Genomic DNA, 12,430 nt, shown 5'->3' on the forward strand with positions numbered 1-12,430 from the left:
GACAAAGAGATTCTAACAGGTATGAGCACAAAAAAACATCAAAATATCTTAACTGTTACATGTAGAAATAAAAAATGCAGAGGTAAAGCATAAATACTAACACTTCCATTTACAATGCCATCTGAATTTCAACTTCAAACTACTTACAGCGAATTATACTTTTGTCTGTAGTCAGTCAATCCCTGGCTGCTCTGAGGCTTACAAAGCATTACATTAAGTTTTGGTTGAGGCTCTGTTATGTGGACTTGAGCATCTGGAAGTTTGGTGTTACCTTTTCAGAGCATGTAGGCCAAACAAACAACAAACGGTACTAACTTTGTCCACATTAAACTGTATTTGAGGAAGCTCAGCTCAGTCCAATATCTTTATCTGTTTGCTTTTAATCGTGAACACAGTAGAATTTGGTTGCCAAACTGTGAGCCCTACTGTTTTCCAGGTAAACTGAAGAATAAAAATCTCCGAATTGCGCAATCTGAACAGCACATATCTGATTCAGCTTTGCATGGTTTTTTTTGAAATCACATCGCTTCACAACTAGTATTTATTGTAGTAAGTTTTCTATCTCCTTACATGACTAAGGTACTGGAAAAGAAACTTTCCTGTATTGCTGCAACAGTGACAAGCACACAGTACAAACTAATGGCCTGTGAATGTCACTTGCACTTTTAAAAGGGTAATTCTTTGCATTCAGTTAAAGATCTGTAAGTACAGAGCACAAAGTAACTATGAACAATATTCAGTAATCCTCTCACTCCAGCATTGTTTCATACTCTAAATCAAAGATGTGACACATTCCTGCTAACATCCACATTATCACCTTACACAAAACAACATACATAGTTATACTTTTTGATTCTTAGGCTCTCTTTTTTAGTCAGGCAGGACAAGAAAATCTCCTTTGTTTTTCTTTTCACCCCTAAGGTTACCTTTTAAGTGTATCTATAGAAGACAGGGGGGTGACAAAGTTACTGTTCTTAAGAGTAATTATATCTCACTTGGCTGCAATAGTTGGAGCAAGGCTAAGTGGTAAATTTAATCCTGGCAAAGGATAAACACATATTCACAGTTTATGCTCATGAAATATATTTCTCAAGAATGCAGTTAGTCTACCAAGTGAAACTAGTGATTTGCAAAATCCAGTGCAGACGAAGCACGATGTTAATGCACATTCATATGCTTCCTACAAGTAAGGTGTGACTCACATTTTGCATTCCAAAAAGCTGACAAACACAAGAAATACAGCAACTACACTTACCTCAAAGCTTTAGAACTTAGATATTTGAACATGAGCTACTAGAGCCTTGTATCCTGAAGTCTTAGTACCTACTAAGCCCCAAAATCTTAGCATTAACAAGGTCTTGCAACAATTTCATTTTCTCTCTGTCTGGCTTGGGAATATGTGATGTAAGACACAAGAACAGCTGTCATTCTCTACAGAATTCTGGATAGAAACAATTGGGAAAAAAAGGCAACAGGCAAATTTTTAATCATTTGAGTACTGATTATTCCTTATGGCTATGACAGTACATTGTCCTCTGGTAGCCTACTGTCTCTTCAGTAGAAACAAGCTCACCTCTGCAAGGATCCAAGCAGAGGCCCTGCTTATCTGGACACACTCCTGCAATGTTTTCCTCGTCAGTACAATATATACATATTTTTTTCAATTTGAAATACAGAGTGATCATAAGATTTCCTTTGCAGTTCTCCTCATTGTTTTGGACTCCTTACATAAATACCGTGGCAGAAGAAAGTGTAACTGGTGCGGTTGGAAGGGGACAGGTAACAGGAGGCAATTCTTACGCTTCTGAATACAAACCAAGGTATCTCATGCCATGACATCTGAACTTCCACTCAAGAACAGGAACATTATTACGAGGCACGAAGTTCTGCCCCCTCTAGAATTTTTGATTATATTATCTAAAAGGAGCAGGCACAGACTTCCACTGAGAGCTGTTTGACAAAATAAAGACCACATGACTAAAGTAGCACACTTGTTATCAGTCCTTTATTTAAGCATTATCCATAGGAATTTCATGTATTCCTACCTGATCTGCTCTGTCTGCACGATACCTTCTTTATGTCCTTCCAACCGAGCTGCCAACCGCTCTTTGTCAAGGCGCACACACTCTTCATCCTAATAGTAACAGTAATGGTTAATGTTTGTGCATTGTCTTCAGTAAAACAGAACTAGAATTAAAACTATTCAGAATACTTTAAAAAAATTAGGAAGGTCTATCTTTACTAGAGTAGGTTATGTTTGGAAATATTATTTCTACAAACAATACATCATCTCAAAGCAATCACCTGCTTGTGTGCCACAAAAAATGCCTAAAGATCTCATAAATTTTTATGCAGACACAGTTAAGCACATAATTATTTTCAATAATTCTTACTCTAAGAAGAAATCTAAAGCCTTAACACCAAGGAAACATATACAGCCAGAAGCAGATAAACTCAGAACAGCTCAGAGAGGAAACAACTGGAAGAACATGTTTAAAAAACAATTGAGAAAAACAAACCAGTTTTTAAAATCAGGCAGAAGGCCTGACAATCAGGCAAGACAATGTGTGTAATACCTAGACACATTGCTCTTACTGGTGAAAATATATCATTAATTACCTAAGACAAAGCTTCAGAAAACAGTAAATCATGGGGACAACAGTTTTACATCTGCTATAAAGAAACTAAAACAGCAGATAAACAAGTAAACATTGATAAGACTGGGTTTTAGGTTATAACGGCAAGTCACAACTGGCAAATATCAGGAGTTATTCATTAAATAGCACATAGATTCCAATCACACTGCTCCTAGCAGGCAGATCATAATGCAGCTAGTACTTACAGACACAAGGTCAAGCTTTACCTTCTCACACTACAACATATATCCACTAACTAAAATTCCAAGTTTAACCCAGAGGCTGAAACTCGTAAGTTCTAACTCCTTCCGGTTCACGTGCACGCTAACAGAAGTAACACATGCACCCAGAGGACAGGCAGCCCAGCTGAATTGCTTAAATGACTATCATTTACACTCCTCTCCCCCAGATTTGTTTTGAAGACAGCTAATCTCCTTACCTCTATCCTTGGCTTCTTTGCTTCCGCTAATATTTCATCTGCTGCTCTTTTAACTACAAGAAAAACAGGATATTAAAAATGAAGTTTTATGAAAGTCTTCTACAATACAAGTACTCACTTACTTCTTAGTTAAACTGTACCTTGAGTGGAACGTTGAAGACCAATTTCAAGTGGAGCACTTCTGTCTATGCTTGATGATGTCGCTGTAATTAAACAACATATCATTTAAGTATTAAAGATTTGCTAAAGTATTTCAGCATATAAGGATGAGGGACAGCAGATAAACCTCAACAACGGAAATTCTAATTAGCGAAGTTGGTTAAACACTGGAACCAGAGATGTTCAGAACCTGACTCCACATGAAGTTAGATCAGATTATCCAGGGTCATTTGGTCCTTCTTCAAAAAGGAGATTGAACCAGATGACTCCTGTAGTCCGTTCCAACATAAAATAATCAGCAACTCTATAACCCGCATACACAGCATAAAAGAAAACAATTGCGAAAATAGTTACTGTATAACCTGCAATTAAGAATTATCAGTTCATCTAATTTTTCAAAGACAGACATCCTAAGGTTCCCTCTAAAAATATAAGAAAGGCTTACTGCTCCTATTACAGAAATTACCTCATTGCAACAGAATGAAGACCATCTACAGAACAGAATGACTTGTAAAACTAGGTCATGTTTATCTTCCTCTAGTTACAGAGAAACCTCTTCTCTCTGATTATTGGTAACTGAAATGTTAACATGATGAAATACCAGGACAATTTTCCAGACTGAAAAAGCAGTGATTTTACATATTTTATTAATATGCTGAAGTTTTTATCCGACACACTTATTGCATTAAAGTCAGTGTGAAACTACTGAAAGTTTCCCACAATCTAGAGAGAACAAAATACAAACACTGAGCATTCCAACACAACTGCCAACCAAAAGATGTTAGTAAAATTACCGAAAGTAGCTCAGCCTAAACACGCACACAGGAATGCAGCTCCTATCTATGCATCATAAAAGTAGCTAAGGTCAGAACAAAATGAGGGAGAAAAAAGAAAACCATTTTGTTAGAGAAGTCTGAACATAGTCAGTTAAGATACAAACCGACCATGATTTATCCAATAAATACGTGTTTAATAGAACTCATCACTCACATGTTTCCCCATTTAGGTATGCAAGCAAGTCCTTCCTATCAGGTCTTCTTACCACAGGAATGTTTTCAGTCTGAAAGGAGAGCAGACTCAACATTAGACAGTTGTTTCCTCACGGAGTCTCTCAATGAAGATATCTCACTTTTACTGAACACCACTCATTCACACAAAGATAAGAACATGTAAGCTGCATCACAAGCAAACGTAACTATCCAGAGGAAAAATACGATTACTTTCTAGAGGATGTCTAGCTACATGAAATGAAACATCATTTGCTATAAAGGATGGTCTTTTTCCTCCTTCATTTTAAACTTGCAATTAAATAATATTTTTTAAATATACACACTGCATTGCACAGTTTTTTCCTCTTTCCCAGGGAAATTCAGACAGTCAAACACTACAGTCATTCTCTGAAAATAACTATGCAAACATTACTTCTGACAAACAGGACAAAATGAAGTTCTGTATCGTCTACTTACTGCAGCACGACGGACGTAAACAGGATGTGAAAGGTGCACATTATTGAGGAGGAACAAGATAGAATCCAAAGTGTAGTATTCCCTGGGCTGACCTTCCTTCCCTGTCCTGTAGAGTCAAGAAACAAAGACTTTAACATTTAACCCCCCAGTAAGTTCTCTCTCCTTTCCACATAACAGTATAACTGCTTGCTTTTTGAACTGTCATCAGGCTACTTCCTGATCATGTTAACCAACATTGGTAACAGACATGCATTCTTACAGCCTACTTACTGAATGAATTATAAAAACTGTCCAAAATAAGAGCCAGATATATTGTACAGCATACAGTAGGCAAAACTTAGAAAACCATATCAACATTTTCTATCTCAGACATGTTTACTCTTCTGATTATCAAAGGAACAGTCTACTTTATTTGAGATATGCAGAAGAATGTATTTGAACTGAGAAGGAACAAAGTAGCATTGCGTGTTCTTCATGTAGCACAGAGCTGGTAGGTTGACAACATCAACCTAATAGTAATGACCCTGAAAACAAATAGATCTTTACTAACAGAAAAATAATTCAAAATACTGTAAGAATTAGTAGAATAAAGGATCTTTTTATCATTATTCCTTCCAAAAACTTAGCCTGTCCATGTGCACGGTAGAGGGGAGGGTTATATTTTGCTGCAAGCACGAGGAAAGGGTCGAGACTCAGCAACATGCAACTAGAAAACCAAAAGTTGGCTGAACACCTACAGCCAACAAAAGTGGGTTACTCAGCAAGGAATTGTTTGGCTGTTATTGTTTCACTGTTATCTTTGATCAGGTGGCACATGAACTTATTCAGAGCACTGCTCAAAGTAAAAGCTTCCTCCACACGGACTTGGCTCTGAAGCAAAGCCTGTGTCATGTGCCACAGTTGTCACTTCATTTTAAAACGAGCATTTCAGATTATCTCTTCTCAGAGTAAGTCATTATTCCTCTGAAGTGCGTCACAGCCACTGAACACCACACATGAAGTCCAGCTGCTCACCTATTCAAGTTTTTATTTGCACTATTTAGCAGTGAATGGCACTATTTAGAAGACAAATACCTAGTGGTTTTCTACTAATTTAAGAAGCCAGTATGACAAAGCTAAAAAGCACTGCCCAAGCTCAGCAGTGCACAGCTGCTACTTCACCACTTGCAAGAAAACCCCATGTTCATTATGGCTGTTAGGGGGTGTCCTATTAGGAGGACAATTATAAAGGCCAAGTGTTGGATGGACAAGCAAGGAGATAATCAAAGTCAGCACTGGCATTTCAGCATCAGCTTGTGACCCTTTCAGATTTCTCAGACTGAGAACCCGCTCACTAAACAGAGAGCTAAAAGCTCACAGATCTGAATGTAGCTTGCTTCACTCAATTAACATCAAAATAGATAAAGAAATTAATTAATCCTTTTATGATTATCCTAATGATATCAATTATTTCAGAAAAAAATCTTAAGCTTCATACCTTGAAATGTCTAGCACTACTATTTTTAGGGTTTTTTTTTTTTTAAATATGCAAGTCTTAACCCCTTAATATCCATTTAACTCCAGCTTAAAAACTGAAGAAAAGTGTTTATGAATGCAAAAGAAAATGTTTCACGTGGTTGGTTTTAACAGCACAAATGTATTACCAGTTCATCCATTCTCGCTGAACCCCTGGGTAACAGGAGTTTGCTCGTCTTTTTTTTACTGTTCTATTTCCTCTTCTGTGTTTGAAAGCGTGAATTTTACTGAGGGCCTGTGCCTCGCTCACAACAGAAAGCAGTAATCCTCAAAAACACAAGACTAGACATGCAGAGTACCATCAAACTATAACAGCCACTATCAACAGTTCAGTGTTTAAAAACTTCTCAGCTAAGCATATAATCCCTCTGATGGGTAAACAAGGCAGCTAAGGCGCTCTGTTAGATTGATTCCTGCTTTTGGTTTTGAAACTCATTCTATATTCACTCTTACGCAGCCGTAGACCAAGCATTAGAACAAAACACACAAAACACTATCTTAGGCCACACACCTTCAGAAGTGTTCAGTTATGTTCTGTGGATTCAATCTGGGAACTAACCTGGATTAAAATGAACTTCTGTATGGTTTTCAGGTTGCTTTTCAACTGGTTCCACTCCTCAGACCAACGCACTGCCTGGCAGCCCTGGAGCCAGCAGGGAGAGCGGGCAGCATGGGGCAGCTCAGAACGCCCAGCAGCACTGCTGGCTCCTGCCAGCTTCATGCTCAAGGAGCAAGTGTTAAATGTCTACTGGGACTACTTCTAATTCTAGAAGGGACAGAATGCCACTGCTGCTATTCAAACTTGGATTACTCTCTCCTGACTGCAGGAGATTGTGGAGATGCAATTACAGCAACCGTGCTGTGGACACCTAAGATGGAAGTCATATTTGCCCCAGGAAAGATTAAGCTACTAACAACAGCAACCGCAGCTTGGACCCTCCCAAGTGATCAAGGATATTAGAGGTTTTGAATCTGACAAGTTCCTGAAGATGTTCCTTATATGTCCCTGAAATTAAATAAATTAATAGCTCCTAAACTATGATCTCAAAGCTATTGAGCGTGGCTTGTAGAACTGGTTTCATTTTTACACCTTCTTTGTTTCAAGGACTTCAAGATATAAAGTTCCACAGTGGTTCACAAGAAATGCTATGCATCAGTAGCAGTCTGACTCTACCATCTTCTTGGGCCCGAACCAAGATTTACTAAAAACAAAAAAAACCTCTCTAAAATCTGTCACAAGAGAAGAGGAAATAGACAGTTGTTATGAAGCTACTGCTTCTTTTCAGCTACACATACCCTTTGCTCACCCACAATCCTTCGTCAACCGTATAGATAAAGCCACCTTCATGCACATAAAGTTTTTTCTCTCCAGATGCCGTTGTCTTGTCTTTTGTTAATAATTTGTGGGCCCAAATCAAGTTTTCCTAAGCAGCAGTAGAGTTTGGCTTGCATATCAATTTCTCTGTTCCGTACAGAACAGGGATGAAACTAGTCTGTCCAGTTAGCCTTTAATCCTTACTGCTCAGAACAGCAAACTGTAGCAAGGAAAACACCTTAACTGCCCATAGTTATTCAGCAAAACAGAACTAGGATTTGTTAAGAAATCCAAAGCTCAGCTGCTTATGCAGATGTTTTTCTTCCTGGTACATTCCAGCATCTCTCATGAAGCTGGGAAGTGCAACTAAATCCCAAACAAGTTTCTGAGAGCTTGAAACAGATAACGTGATAGTATAATTTTAATTTTATACTGAGAGCAAAGTAAAACCAGTTTAAACAAAATAATCTGTCTACGAACTAACCAACAGAACAGTTTCAGTTTCCTTTCTCACTTAAACTACAAATCAGGACACTGTATCAACAATATTATTCTTATCATAATACCAAGAACAAAAAGAAATCCCTGCTCAAAGGCTGAACAACAACGGGTTTGTTTGAGAGATCTGTCGGTTCCTCTGCTTCTCTATCATGTTTCAAAGTACTCTTTTTGATCAGTACTCCAAGCGTTCACTATTTAACAAAAAGCATTCTTTTCCCTTGGTTTTAAAGGCGTTGTTTTACAAGACTCATTGAAACCCTTCCAGTGTGGATGTTAAGTTACGTTGCTGCTTAAATCAGAAGAAAGGAGAAGTAACCTCATATACTGTAAACACTGCTATCAAACCAGCAAGTTCAACAGATACAAAAACTCTTTTTCTCTAAGTTCTCTTCAAGAACCACAATACCTAGTAGCATCCTGTTGGTTAATACGAACAGTGCACGTATGTGCTGGGCACGACGCGGGCACCAGGCGCAGAGGGCACGGCGTCAGGCCTGGGACGCGGCCGCACCCGCAGGCGGCCGAGGGGTACGAAGAGCTCGCAGGGGAGCGCCCGGCAGCCCGGCCTGGAGCTCGGTAACTTCCCTGCCCCGGGACGGAGCTCCGGGAAAACCGAAGCCGCCCGGATGCACTAACACAGAAAGGGCACGGCACGGATTTCTGATAACGAACGGGTCCAAACACCGCGAGCCGCCGCACACCGCACCTCGTGAGCCCGCCCGGCCCGGCCCCGCTGCTGTCCTCCAGCCCCCGAGGCTGCCAGCCGCGCATCGAGCCCGGACTCCCTCCGGCGGCACCCGGCGCTGCCCAGGACTCTGCCCGGCCAGGCCCCACCGCCCGCTGGCTGCGGGAGGCCAAAGGCGGCCTCTCCCCGCCGTACGCTGCGCTCCGCCACCGCCTCCCGCAACTTTGGGGCAACTTCTCCCCGGCGCCCGGCCCGCCCCGACCCCCGACAGCGGCCGCCCGCCGCCCCACCGGCCCCGGCGCTCACCCCCAGATGACATAGTTGGTCTTGACGTTCTTGGGCCAGGAGAACTCGCCGAAGATCACCTCGTCGCCCTTCACCACGATTTCCTTCTTCTGCGTGTTGTACTGCCGCAGCACGCTCAGCACGTCCGCCATCTTCGCCCGAAGCCGCCGGCCGCCGCCGCTCCGCTCCGGCCCGGCCCCTCCGCCAGCCGAGGAAGGACCCCGCCGCCGGCTGCCAGGTCCCGGGCTGCCCGCGCCGAACGCCTGAGCACAACCGCCCCGTTCGGCCCGGGGAACGGAGGTGAGAAAGGATCAGTCACCGTTCAGTGAAACGAAGGTGTGCTCGTGAGCACGGGCTCCAATAACGCTCTGTAACTAGCTTAAGAACCTAACAGAGTCTCACGGCCGCCCCGCCTCCCTCACCGCGACTGCCTAAGGCACCGCGGGCACAGGCACAGCGCTGGACAGCCGCGTACCCCGCGGGGCGGTGCTGAGAAGAGGTGGGACCTAAGAGCGGCACCGGACCGCCGTGAGGACTGCGCGGGAGCACCGCCCCTTCCTGCGGGCCGCCATGTTCCTGCAGAGGGCGCTCCGCCTGCCGGGCCGGTGGGTCGGGGTCCCCGGGGAGGCTGCGGAAGGGGCCGGTGGCTGCGGGTGTTCCCGTGGGGGTGGGAGGATACGGGCCGCGGTGCCGGGCAGGTGGGGTGGGGGAGCTGGAGACAGCCCGGTGTCACGTTTAACGCTTTCGTATATGTTTCCGTTGAAAAAGAAGTAAAGCGTTTCTCTTGAAAAGGTAACCAACCGTTCGGGGTGCTCTTACAGCCCGTAGTGTCAGGCCCTTTATCGCGATCTTCCTGCCTGCCCGTAGGAACCAGCACAACCGGGTAAGGCGTATGGCAACTGCCGTAACTGCGGGCATTGTAAACCTACACCTAATGGAGAAATTAAAGAAAATAATACGAAGCCAACCTTTAAATTATGAATTACAGAACGTGATGTTTGTTAAACTTAAATTTCTCTTCAGTTTTAGAATGGGAAATAGGCTGCCTACCTCTGTACAGCTGTCTGATGCTGCTGCTGTGAATCAGATACAGGTAACAAGTGATTCATTTATTGATCTTCTGCGTTTCTGAAACTCGTGGTTGCTTCAGGGCTCTTCTGAGTTAGACAGAGAAATCATCAAATCATAGAATGGTTTGGGTTGGAAGGGACCTTTACGATCACCTAGTTCCAACCCCCTGCTATAGGCAGGGACACCTCCCTCTAGACCAGGTCACTCACAGCCCCATCCAGCCTGGCATCAAATGCCTCCACAGAGGGGATGTAGCTCTGCATATCAAACCTGCTTCTTAATAACTGATTAATAATAACGTTAATATTAAGTCATGCATTGTTTATCCCTAGTACCAGGACGTGACCTTCATATGCTGTATCCTTTATATGATTTTTTTAAGACTTCAACTCAAACTCATTACTGCTCCCACTATTGGGAATTAAACCTTGTAAAGTTACCCTTACCAAGGATTTGTTACTGCACTAGCAGATTGATAGCTCTCCACTTGTTTTCGTGACTGCTGGATACTGTTAAAATACACCAACTTACTAACTTGAACATTCTTTTGAATATATAGGAGATAATTTCAGGCAACTGTGTGGTGATTTTCTCTAAAACAACATGCTTCTACTGCAAAATGGCAAAAAAACTTTTTGAGGGTATGAATGTAAACTACACAGCTGTAGAACTGGATGTGAGTAAAAATGGAAGCCAGTTCCAAGACATTCTTGAACAGATGACGGGTGGAAGAACAGTAAGTATGTTTTCTTGCATGTAATAAGGAAATTAAGAACTTACACTACACATTTTCTCTATGGGCTACAGCCATCTCAAGGTCTTAATTTTTGGTGAGCCAAGTAAATTTGGGATACAAGCTCCTAAATTAAAACCAAGGAACTGCAAAAGAGTTCTGTACTCGGTCTTCCTCTGCAGATCTCGGAGGTATCTTGGTGGCAGTGCAGAAAAGAATGATTTAAGTATCGAACTCAGTTTTCAGCTGCATGTTTACTCCGTTGTGTTTAACACTTACGCTGTAGTTTTGTAATTTTATATAGCCTCACCTGACTCAATTTTTAAATACTACAGTCTTCCATACAGTGACTTGATCCTCTTTTTGAGGGAGCATGAGAACCACGTCTTCAATTTCTGTAAACACAAGTTATGTAATAATACTGAAACATGAATATGTATATTAAGAATGTAAATATTGTGTATGTATGTATATATTCACACACATACTCACAATGAGACTGTAGTTTGTAAGCATATAGAACAGAACTTTCATGTGTATGGAGTTTGTTTAGATGTTTGTCTTTATTCAAAGAAGTAACGAATGCAATTTTCACATTCTTGACAGGTCCCAAGAGTGTTTGTTAATGGGACTTTTGTTGGAGGTGCTACAGATACTCAAAGACTTCATGAAGAAGGCAAGCTGCTTCCATTAATTCATCAGTGTCAGGTGACAACGAAATCTGGAACTACTATCTAGCCTAGCTTAGTCATCTTTTATATAAAACAAGTGAAAATGCAGACAAGTTAAAAGGTCACAAAGATGTACTGCATCTGCTGGGGTTAAGCAGTTTCAAACCATGCTTTTCAGAATCTCAGATGATTCTCTGACCCAGACTTCACTGAACTGACAAATTTGTCTTCTCACCTCAGCTTGACCACAGCCAAAATGGCAGTTAACATTATGTATCTCTTGGAACTCCAGCTCTAAGATAATCATGTCACTTCATTGCTGTTGTATCCTCATACTGTGCTTCACGGTATCAACTGTACAGGACTTAACGTTTTGAAGAATCCTGGTGCTTTGGTGTTTGTTTTTTTGGTTTGTTTTCTGCAAACCAGTTTTGTTTCTAGTTTTGTTCCAACTGTTACAGTACACGGTCAGTTTAATGGCTCTGTGGGAGCCATAAAGGAATTATGAAGCAACAAATTTGTAGGGATGTTGCTCCCTGTAAAGCTTTTTAAACGTTATGCTACTTCTACACTACTTGTACTACTAGTTGAGGTGTTTTTGCCTCATATTAAAAGCAATGCCTACACTTGTGCTTGTTTCATGTTTTGTTTCTTATTTTAATCGTATTGAAACCACCTCTTCTGTGGAAATGCAATTGTTATTTATAATAGAATTTAATTGTAATTTATGGGAACAAGTTATGCAAACATGGAATCAATCAAGTAAGTCCACTGGCAGCGTCACTTGTTCCTTTTAATGGAGGCTGGTATTAGAGGAAATCAGTTAGCTTCGTCATTATCTTACATAATCACTCTCACTCTGATCACAGTCCAACAAACCCTACCATTACCCAAGTTTGCAAAGGGTTAGTTATTGTTTTAAAACCAGCTATGTTTTTATAGTATCAAAGTATA

The 12,430-nt window shown here is 41.4% G+C and overlaps 2 protein-coding genes across 4 annotated transcripts in view; one reads left to right on the top strand and one right to left on the bottom strand.

Moving 5' to 3' along the window:
- CDC73 (cell division cycle 73) overlaps nt 1-9,318 on the bottom strand; it is a 102,000-nt gene extending 92,682 nt beyond the window's left edge. The window contains exons 1-6 of the mRNA XM_021405242.1: nt 9,023-9,318; nt 4,701-4,806; nt 4,225-4,294; nt 3,216-3,278; nt 3,076-3,128; nt 2,046-2,134 (exon numbers count right to left, since the gene is read on the bottom strand). Of these exons, the coding sequence (XP_021260917.1) occupies nt 2,046-2,134; nt 3,076-3,128; nt 3,216-3,278; nt 4,225-4,294; nt 4,701-4,806; nt 9,023-9,153 (512 nt within the window). The 5' untranslated portion in view covers nt 9,154-9,318. The remainder of the gene's footprint in view (nt 1-2,045; nt 2,135-3,075; nt 3,129-3,215; nt 3,279-4,224; nt 4,295-4,700; nt 4,807-9,022) is intronic.
- GLRX2 (glutaredoxin 2) lies at nt 9,464-12,106 on the top strand. 3 transcript variants are annotated; one of them, XM_021405249.1, is made up of 4 exons: nt 9,464-9,606; nt 10,025-10,094; nt 10,632-10,808; nt 11,412-12,106. In XM_021405249.1, the coding sequence occupies exons 1-4, from the start codon at nt 9,572-9,574 to the stop codon at nt 11,541-11,543; spliced, it is 414 nt and encodes a 137-aa protein (XP_021260924.1). In that variant the 5' UTR covers nt 9,464-9,571; the 3' UTR covers nt 11,544-12,106. The 3 variants fall into 3 exon arrangements, with proteins under 3 accessions (XP_021260924.1, XP_021260923.1, XP_021260925.1); XM_021405250.1 differs by lacking the exon at nt 9,464-9,606 and adding an exon at nt 9,635-9,884; XM_021405248.1 differs by lacking the exon at nt 9,464-9,606 and having other exon boundaries at nt 9,630-10,094.

This window comes from Numida meleagris, chromosome 7 (genome assembly GCF_002078875.1).
Source record: "Numida meleagris isolate 19003 breed g44 Domestic line chromosome 7, NumMel1.0, whole genome shotgun sequence".
In the NCBI taxonomy this organism is placed as follows: Eukaryota; Metazoa; Chordata; class Aves; order Galliformes; family Numididae; genus Numida; species Numida meleagris.

What these genes read in the sequence shown, in the direction of transcription:
- GLRX2 (XM_021405248.1), top strand. Translation starts at nt 9,894, where the DNA reads ATGGCAACTGCCGTAACTGCGGGCATTGTAAACCTACACCTAATGGAG. An exon ending in CTGCTGTGAATCAGATACAG is followed by an intron (nt 10,095 to 10,631) that starts GTAACAAGTGAT and finishes TTGAATATATAG; the next exon opens with GAGATAATTTCAGGCAACTG. An exon ending in AGATGACGGGTGGAAGAACA is followed by an intron (nt 10,809 to 11,411) that starts GTAAGTATGTTT and finishes CATTCTTGACAG; the next exon opens with GTCCCAAGAGTGTTTGTTAA.